A 9,794-nucleotide genomic window follows, 5' to 3' on the forward strand; every position below is an offset into this window, starting at 1 on the left:
TGATCACTAACTGGGGACCATGGTTATCCTGGGCCCCCACTTTCCCACCCTGGCCCCATCCCCCCCACAGCCACAGACCGGTCCCGGCTGTGCACGGCTGCATGCCGGATGACGTCTTTCCGGTAGACACTGGTGTAGTTGCATTCGTCACACTTGTAGGGCTTACTGCCCACGTGGTTGAACATGTGCTCCTGGGAGAGAGGCAAAAGGACAGTGGGCCAGGGCTCTGCCTCCCCTCCTGCCACACCTCGCCTGTGCCCACAGCCCTAGGCCTGCTGTGGGAGCAGGCTCACAGAATGAGGGGGTGCTGCCAGGGTCCCAGCCTGTGAGGGCTGGAGACTCTCCCCAATGAGAGAACCTGCTCTGTGCCAGGCCATCCCACTGACCATCTGATAGAGGAGGAAACTGAGGCTTGAAATGAAGTGACTTGCTGAGGTCCCATTGTGACCTTAGGAATTTGGAGTTGATCCAAGCAGTGCAGCTCCACAGCCTATGCCCTCCCCACTGCAGTATGGGACAGCCACCTCCCACCCCCTACTGCTGGGGTTCCAGAGAACAACTTCCAGGTCGTAGGTCCCTGCCAGGGAGGACACACAGCGTGCAGAAAGCACAGGGGCTCTGGCCATCTGGGCTTGAAAACGCCTCTACCCTCAATGACGGCCAACTTGCCGCCTCACTGTGGCCCAGCCAAGCTGCAGTTTCCTGGGGACTGTAGACGCCTATGACCTCCTCTTGCTGCGTGAGGATGAAATGAGCAGCCCACAGGCCTGGGTCCTGGGCAGAAGAGGGCTCAGGGCTACTGTGCCCCCACACAGCACGTTTGGGTTAATGAGAAAAAGGGGGCCCTCTCTTGAGACACATTGTTGCCATCTACTGGAAAACTTTCTAACAGGCTGAATTACTGCCATCTGTCAGCTACTGTGAACAAGCAAATTTACGATGTCCACCAGGCAAACGGCACCCCTGAAGACACAAAGCCACCTGCAGCGTGGGGCATGCAAACCGCTCATGGTGGCCCAGACGAACCCAGCAAAGCAGCAGGGGTGGGCGCCCGGGAAGGCCCTGTTAACCACTCTGGGCTGCTGCCTTTTCTCGTCTAGCCGCCCTCCCTCTCCATGCCCTGCACTCTCCCCTTCCCCGCTGCACACCCACCTTGAGCGAGGACCAGCGGCGGGAGCGGTAGCTGCACTGCAGGCACTTGAAGAGCTGGGGGTCTCCGGCCTCATGGGAGTTTACATGGAAGCGCAGGTCCTCATGGGACAGGAAGCGGGAGCCGCAGATGCGGCACAGGAAGGGTCGCAGAAGCGGTTTGGGTGATTTGTAATAATACCTGTCGGCAGGATGTTGTGGGGCGGTCTGGCTGGGCTGGAGCCGCCCCGCTGCCCACCCCCCCCCCTCGCCTATTTCACATACTTGCGGTATTTCTTGCCTAGGAAGCGCCTGGAGGGTCGGCCACGGCGGCGGGGTGGGGTGTCGGGCTCCTCCTGGCAGGAGGGTGCTGCATTCTCTGCATCTGACTGGTTCACACTGGGCTCCACGGGGACCCTATCGACCTTGCCCAGGGCCACCAGGCGTCCTGAACCTGAGGAGCTGGGTGCCTCGGGGTCTTGTGGCTCTGGAGGACTCTGTCCGCTCTGGGAACTCACGAGGGGCTCTCCTTCCACACCTGCCACGGACATTCCAGGTCACAAATCAGCCACAACATACCAGGACAGATGTGGACGGGTGTGACAGGGCCCAGCCAAAAGGTTTCCCCCACACAATGTCACAATCCACGGACTGGCACGTCAGGTCCCGGGACCAAAGCAAACAGCCTGTACATAGTTAGAGGGCAGCATGGACAACCCCCACCCCGTAGCTGACAGGATGTTAGTTAGCATAGCATGACCTAAATGGGACAGCCTGGAGCAGCAGCAAGAGAGCTGGGGACTTCCTGGCCAGGAGACCTGCGTGCTAGGTTTGGCTCTGTCAATGGCTTGCTGTGTGTCCTCAGGCAAAGCCACTCCCTCTCTGGGTCTCATTATCCCCATTTGGCGAATGGAGATGACAACTGCTGCTCTATTGACCGCACAAGAACACTAGTCTGGGCAGCAACAGTAGCACTTTAATGTTTGTTTTCCCTAGGGAGGCTGGGTAGCTGGAGGATAGATGGGAGTGTTACCTATTCAAGCCCATCAATGGTATTTCAATATAATGTTTTAAAAATTAAAAATGATAAAGACAATGCTGGTAACATGGTTTCTTGATTGGGGTGCTAGGTGTATTCACCTTGTGAAAATTCACTGAGCTGTGTACGTAGGCTATATTGGGTTGTTAGAAATGTCATGACGCATTTTTGCAATGAAAAACATAGAAAAAATATGTCATGACTTTTCCGACTATCCAACACATATGTGCTTTTCCATATACATAAATCAGTAAATAGTTATTTTAAAAAGGAAACTTAAAAAGGTAACAACTCTCGCCCCCAATTGCATGTACAAAGACAGCTACCATGTGCTTTTTGAGTATATTTATGCCTTAAAGCAATCCCAAGAGGCAGATGCTGTCACCTGCATTCCCAAAAAGGGAACAGGAGATTCAAGAGGCAATGTAACATATTCCAGATCACACCGCTAGCAGGTGGCAGAGTTGGCATGTAAAACCCATGACGGGTCATTCCTGTCCCCAGCCTGTAATGCTCTAAGCCGGTGCTCCATGGACACAGTTTCAAGCCTCAGCCTTGTTCTCAATTCAGTAATAATACTTAAAACTTATCTTACTAGTTCAGCTATAAAGACTCAACCTTCTCCTGGGCTGTGACAACTCACCACTGAAAAGCCTTTCCATAAAGCTGGTATCTTGTTTCTTAACTCGGGGTTTCTCAAGCCTGGTCTGAGGGATTTGCCCTTTACTAGGAGGCCTGCAGGTCACCTGGCTTGAGGCTTTGAGACGTGCTGCTGCGTGCAGTACACTCAGTCCCTAGGGCTCCGCAGAAGCCAACAGGAAAGGAGCCTACCCCTTGGCCCCACTCACACGGCCTCTCCCATGTGCAAATCTCACCATCTGGGAGGTCGGAGGTCTCCAGGAAAGGCAGCTTCCGGGGTCGGCCAGGTCTCCTTCGGGGTCTCAGCGTACTGGGAGTGGGTCGCTGGGGTCGTAGCTGCCGGCCCCGGGGCTCATCTTCGGCTGGATTGTAGTCGCTGTCCTCTGTAGGGACAGTGGAGAAGGTGGGCATCAGCACTGCATCCATTCTTTCAGTCCCGCTCTCCAGGGAAGAGGCCCACTTCTCCATCCCTGCCCACTCCTCCTTCAAGCCCACTAGTGACGCCTACTCCACACAGGCCTCCTGATGTCGCCCTGGCTGACTGTGCATATCCCCCTCCAGGTCCCTGCAGTCCTTTCTCTGCACCTTTCCTGAAACCTTGCTGTGAATTGGAAAAAGGTGCCCCTTCCTCAAGACACTTTACAGCCACTGTTAGAAAATAGTGGAAATAAACATTCAAGTTTACAATCTCTATGACTGCAACACATGGAGTTTATGACAATGCAGAAGCCACGAGCCGGATGTGGCTATTGAGCCCTTAAAATATGCCTGGCCTAAACTGAGACACGATGAAGTGTGACATACACACTGAATTTCCAAAAATTAATAGGAAAAAAAAGTAAAATAACTCACTCGTAATTTTTACAATGACTGCATGTTGAAATAATATTTTAGATACATTGGGTAAACAAAATATATGATTAAACTTAATTTCATTTTTTCTTTTTACCTTAAAAAAAACAAGGCTATAAGTAAAGAGAAAAATATATATGTGGCTTGCATTCTATTTCTGTTGGACAAATGTGAATGCTGCCCTCTTAGATGTGCTTTGTCAGTGCACAGCCTGCACAGCTGCACACAGAGGTCCTCGTCCCAGAGCCCTAACTCCTCTGTCATACAATGAAGACCCCATGGCTGCATCTGTGCCAATTCCTCTTTCCTGGCTCTCCATGTGGGCCAGAAGGAGCTCAGCATTTACAGATGGGGGTGGGAGTAGCAGGCTTGGGAGCCATGGTGGCCTACCCTCCAGGTCGTCAATGGCACCGGCGTCCATGATGTCATCGTCGTCTTCCTCCTCTGGTGCCTCTTCCTCCTGGGTCTTGGTCGAGGTGCCCCACTTCCGTGGACGTCCTTTCTTACTAGCTGCTGCTGCGGCAGCTGCTGCTAAGGGGGTAAGACAAGTTTCCATGTCTGGCTCTCGGCACCCCATCCCCACCTGTGTAGCACCCCCCCCAGCCAGGTAGGCTGCTATCAACACACCTGGGCGGAAGTGCCTCTCCCGCATGTGGCGCAAGAGCGTGGCCTTGGTGCTGCTCCGGTACTGGCACATCTTGCACTTGAACTGCTGCACTACCACCACCTCCATCATGGCCTCCAGGCTCTGTAGGTCTGGCTCCTCTGTGCCAGAAGCCGGGGGAGGCTGTGCTGGGGAGCTGGGCCCATCTCGTGCTTCTTCAGGTGGCTCTAGGCATGTGGATGTGGACGTGGGGCCGTCGGCCAGGGCCTCGATGGCTGCCAGGCTGTGGGCCAGGGTGGAACTGGACATTGGCGATGCCATGGGGGCACCTGGGGGTGGGTGAGGGAATCAGAGGGAGGGGAGTGGAGGGGGAGGTTGGCCAGGAGCTATAGCTGTCCCTCTTAGGCAGGCCCAGGGATCCTAAAACCCAACTCCCTACCAGAGTAACAGTGGGGAAACTGAGGCACAGAGCAGCAGATAACCCGTCAAGATCACATGGTGAGTTTGTGGCAAAACCTCCCTCTCTTACTCCCCTGCCCACTGCAGAGCTCCTGGGTCTGGAGCCTGGGATCTTACCATCGTCTGGTCCCTGCAGGATCAGGTACCGTGTGGTCTCAGCCCCGCCATCCTCAGCACTAGTCACAGTGATGCAGCCTGGGCAGAGATGTGGGGACAGAATTCCCAGCTGAAAACAACTGTCAATGCCCACTCATTCTGGCTCACCCGTGTGACTGCGAACCAGCTACATTACCCCTCTGAGCCTCAGCTGCCTCCCCCACCCCACCCCCACCCACCCAGGGCAGGGCTATTGGGAGGTCTGGTTTGTGTGCCATGTCTGTCCAGTAGCTGGTCCACAGTCACACAGATGCCATGGCCACCCCAGCTGCCCCGCCTTGGACGACTAAGCCTGGAGAGGCACCCCCTTCCCCCCTAAACTTCCCCAAGGTTAAAGCCCAGCTCCTACACCACTTTCTTAGGTTGGCTTTCCAGACCATCGCAGGGCTTTTCCATGTGTTGGCTTTCCACACACATCATTAATAGAAAGTACAACATGGTAAGTCATGAGCATGAGCTCTGGGGTCAGACTGTCTGATCTCATGGCCCAGCACTTGCTGGTGACAGTGGGTAAATATTTTACATCCTCTGTGCCTCAGATTTCTTTTTTTTTCTTTTTTTTTTTAGCTGAGCCATCCTGCCACCTGTTGGCAGCTCAGCTCGGGCTGGGAATCAAACCGGCATCCCTGTTGCTCAGAGATTGCCTTCTTAAGCTAGCTCTTAACCAACTGAGCCTCTCGGCCCTGTGCCTCAGATTTCTCATCTACACTGTGAGGATAATAATAGGACCTCCCTGTTGGGGTTCCCGGGACAATTAATGAGCTACTGGATGTAAAATGTTTAGAACAGACTCTAGTACAAAGTTAGGCGTTACTGTTTCTGAATTTATTGAGCACTTATCCCTTGCTAGGCACTATGCTAAGAACTTTACTGTGCTGTCTCATTAAATCTTTACACCATTTACCACTGTGGGGCAGGGGTTATTGTTCTCATGTTACACCTTCAGAGTGGTAGTGTTATTGCCTGAGCTCGCACTGCTGGGGTGTGCATGGCTGGTCCTGCTGGACTCTGCAGGGAAACCCCAATAGGCCGACTCTTGCCGCCCTCTGCCTGACTCACTCTGGATGAGGTCAGGCCCAATGGTGGACTCAATGATCTTGTCGATGGCCGAACCCAGGTCCGAGGAAGAGGCCGTGCAGTCAGATACCAGCATGGTGGGGTCTGGGAGTGCGCTGGAGTGCACGAGGGCTGGGGGGCCACCTGTCACCCCTGCCACTGGCCCATGGGACACAGAAGATGAATCAGGGAGGTAGCCATGGGGCAGGGGGTCCGTGCTCGAGCTGCTCTCAGATACCTCCTCCTAGGGGACAGGAAACAGAGAGAGGGAGTTTAGGAGCTGGGGGTGGGGCAGGGCAGGCTGCCACCTATTAGCTAGAGCTCCTCAGCTCAAGAACATGGGGAGAGGAGTCACCCACATCCTCAGCCCCATTGAAGACCAGTGCAAGAAGCCCTCTAGTTGCAGAGCTGCCCCCAAAACAAGTTCCAGGGTCCTTGGCTCTGGTCAGGGAAAGGGCCCCTCATCCCCCACACAACAGCTAGGCAGAGCTATTTTCATTGGGCTTTAAAATAAGCTGTTCTCTCTGCCTGAAACGCTTCCCAGTATTGCACCATGGCTAACTCCTACAGCTTCCTCACTGCCATTTAGCTGGTACCTCTCCTAGGAAGCCGACCCTGAGCCCGAAGGCCAAGTTAGGACCTCTCCATCCTCAGTGCTGCAGACCTGTGTCCCCCCGCAACCACAGCACTATTTACTCTGCAGTGTAACATCTCCCAGATCTGACTGTACCCTCCATAAGGGCTGAGACCACATGTGTCTTGTCTCCTGCTGTGTCTCCAGGGTCCAATGCAAGCTGGCACATGGTAGGCCCATCTCTGCTGAATTAATGAAACGCCTGGACCCCAAAATGGGGGCTGTTGTTGTGCGCCTCTATAACGTGATGTTTTGAAAATGATCACTATCTTGCCAATAATCACAATGGTAATGGCTAGTACTTATTGAGTGTTTACTATGTGCTGAGCACTGTTTTAATTGCTTTGCACATATTAATTCATTTAATCCTCATAAAAACCCTACTGAGGTGGGTATATTCACCATTCCCACTTTACAGATGAGAAAACAGAGTTAGAAGGTGGGGAGCTAGTAAGGGAGCTAGGGACGTGGCAAAGCCAGAAGGAGATGGTTTTACAAGGCATTTCTAAGAAAATGTCTGGTAGGAGTTCACAACACAGCACCCTCAGAAGCAGGTATTCCTGCTCCATTTTATAGATGGGAAGACTGAGGCTCAAGGAGGAACTCCGTGAAATCAGAGGCAGAGCCAAGACTTGAACTAGGGCAGCTATATCTCAAAAGATTGAAGGCAGCGAGGAGAGAGAGCAGTGGGTAAGACCACAGCCTAGATTTCAATCTCAGCTCTCAGTACTCTGTGCCTCAGTTTCCTTCTCTGTAAGATGTGGAAAAGAGTGGTATGTGCCTTACAAGGTATGAGACTTAAATAAGAAAAATGCATGTTAGGGGCTTTGGCATGGTGCCTGACTCACAGTAAACCAAAATCAAGTATTAATTATAAGCCAGCCTTGCGAGCTGCTTCCCCTTGGCTATTAGGCACTGCTGACTGTGGCCCCTGCCTCCACCCACGCCGGCCAGCACGGTCCATACCAGAGAGCTGCTGCCACGGTCCGAGCTTTGCCCAACGCCAGAGTCGTCGGCCACCGCCAGCCCTGGGGCGGCCGCGGCGTCGCTGCTGTCGGCGGACACGGATTCTGAGGTGCCCACACCCAAGCCGCTCTCAGAGGGCTCCTCTGGCTGGCCCGGCCCAGGGGCCGCGTCGCTACTGCTCTCCACCTCGTTCTCCTCCATCGACTCGGGGGGGCGCCTGACGGGGGGGCGCAGGGTCTGGGGCCTTCACTCTGAGAGAAGAGGTGATGGGGGCTGGTGCAGGTGGGCCACCTTACTGGCGCCGGCAGCCACGGCCCACCCAGCTGCACCCATGTGCCCATTTTGCAGACGCAAAGACTGAGTCTCCGACGAGGCGGGGCTTTCTCGTGTGTAGAGAGGAGAGCTTCGGCAAAACGGGACCGAGAAGCCCTGCCTCCCAGTCCAGAGCCCTTCTCCATCCCTGGAAGGGTGGTCAATGGCCACTAGGACCCTGCTCTCCTCCCCTCCACAATTCGCGCAGCGTGGTTACTTCTAAGGGCCCTGTCCGGGCTCAGTGGTTCAGCCTTTCGGCCCCCCGAGTCCCCCCAGGTGCTGGGTCGGTGGTACAGCCCAAAGGCCCCCTTGGTCAGTAGCTCACTCCCCCCTCCCCTAGTTCCCCTGCGGAGGGGGCAGACAGCTACGGTCCCGGGGCCTGGCGACTCAGGGCTGTCCCCGGCGCTGCCTGCGCTCCAGGCCCGACGCCATCTTGTGGCGGCGCCGGGTTTCCGCTCAGGCAAGTGCGAGAGCGACTAAAGGGCCTGGGACCCCGGGGCCTATTCGGACAGCCCCGCCGGCCGGGACCTTGCCACCGGGTATCCCCGCAGTGTGGACCCACTTCATGGCAGGGTGCAGTAGGGTGACCCGACTCTACCCGACGCTAACCTGACGCTTTCGTCGCCGCGTTCCTTTCCGACTCCGGCATCGACGAGGTCGCCATCTTCTTTCCCCCGTCGCGGAGGGACCCACCAGTCTAGCGCAGGCCGGAACTACTTCCTGCGCCGACCCCGAGAAAGACAAGGTTTTCAGTGTTCTGGAAGGTGACTCCGAGGCCTTAAAACCATAGTCGAGTCTGGAGAGGGTCTAGGATTTTATATGTCACCAAGTATGAATGATGGAATCCGCTATGGGTTGGGGACTACTTTCGCTCATGGCGGAGGTTTACATAGGGGGTGGTATGCGCCTCACTGTTGGGTCCCTACCCTGGGCCGCAGGGTTGGACACGGTGAGGCTGCCCCGCTCTTCAGGGGTGTGGCTCCCAGTGGCCTGGCCACGCACGCTCAGAAAAGCTTGTGGCAACTAGGCGGTTTTGACTTGGAGGGAGAGAAATAAATATTATCAGTCGTTACTCCTGGCTCTTAATCTAATTGCTTAATGCTCTCACCTAACCTAATGGGATCCTTCCCGATTAGGTTTGATGTGTTTTAGGAGATGGGAAAATCTTGGTACAGATGGGGAAACAGGTCTGGCGATGGGAAGTGGCTGGTCCAAGGTCACATCAAGTAAAGGGGCTGTGAAGGCAAGTCCGGATGTCTGGAATTGGGCAAATGGAGAGGAATCAGTGCCTGCCCTTAGTGGGCTTTGTGTACATACAGTAGTCCTCCCTTACAGTTTTTTGATTTCCGTGGTTTTAGTTACCCAGAGTCAACTGTGGTCTGAAAATATTAAATGGAAAATTTCAGAAATAAACAATTCATAAGCTTAAAATTGTGTGCTGTTTTGAATACTATATATTTATAGTATTCAAAATACTATATTTGTTATGTGAATAGAGCTGTAGGTCAAGACATCCACCACAGCCTTGCTCTGCTCAGTGTAGATGTATTTAAAGGCCTACGGCCTTTCGAAAAGGTATGCCTTTCTTCCGGATGCCCAAAATGCCACCTTTGGAACTACCCTCTAGTTAAGACTTTTTAGCATTTTGCAAAGGAGCCTGGTGCCCTGGTTTGTCTCTAAGTCTCTGTTGCACAAGTTATTTTCTCAGTTGAAAATACAAATTTGGTTGGGGGGGCAACCTCAAAAAATTCCTTTAAGGGCCGGACGAGTGGCTCAGTTGGTTAGAGCGCGAGCTTTGAGCAACCGGGTCGCTGGTTCGATTCCCACATGGGCCAGTGAGCTGCACCGAGCTGAGCTGCTGCTGAGCTTGTGAGAGCCCTGAGCTGGTGAGAGCCTGTGCTCTTAACAACAAGGTTGCCAGTTAGACCACTGCATGGGATGGTGGGCTG

The 9,794-nt window shown here is 54.1% G+C and overlaps 1 protein-coding gene across 3 annotated transcripts in view; it reads right to left on the bottom strand.

Annotated features, from left to right (window-relative positions):
• Positions 1-9,181, bottom strand: part of ZNF335 (zinc finger protein 335) — a 19,926-nt gene extending 10,745 nt beyond the window's left edge. The window contains exons 1-10 of one of the 3 annotated variants that reach the window (XM_019637005.1): positions 8,455-9,181; positions 7,534-7,784; positions 5,937-6,177; positions 4,839-4,916; positions 4,286-4,591; positions 4,049-4,189; positions 3,043-3,189; positions 1,414-1,666; positions 1,153-1,330; positions 79-191 (exon numbers count right to left, since the gene is read on the bottom strand). In XM_019637005.1, the coding sequence (XP_019492550.1) occupies positions 79-191; positions 1,153-1,330; positions 1,414-1,666; positions 3,043-3,189; positions 4,049-4,189; positions 4,286-4,591; positions 4,839-4,916; positions 5,937-6,177; positions 7,534-7,734 (1,658 nt within the window). In that variant the 5' untranslated portion in view covers positions 7,735-7,784; positions 8,455-9,181. Of the gene's footprint in view, positions 1-78; positions 192-1,152; positions 1,331-1,413; positions 1,667-3,042; positions 3,190-4,048; positions 4,190-4,285; positions 4,592-4,838; positions 4,917-5,936; positions 6,178-7,533; positions 8,269-8,454 lie in introns of those variants that run through there. The other 2 variants (XM_019637006.1, XM_019637004.1) reach the window with 2 other exon arrangements.
• Between the last annotated feature and the right edge of the window lie 613 nt (positions 9,182-9,794).

This window comes from Hipposideros armiger, unplaced genomic scaffold, assembly GCF_001890085.2.
Source record: "Hipposideros armiger isolate ML-2016 unplaced genomic scaffold, ASM189008v1 scaffold_31, whole genome shotgun sequence".
Lineage (NCBI taxonomy): Eukaryota > Metazoa > Chordata > Mammalia > Chiroptera > Hipposideridae > Hipposideros > Hipposideros armiger.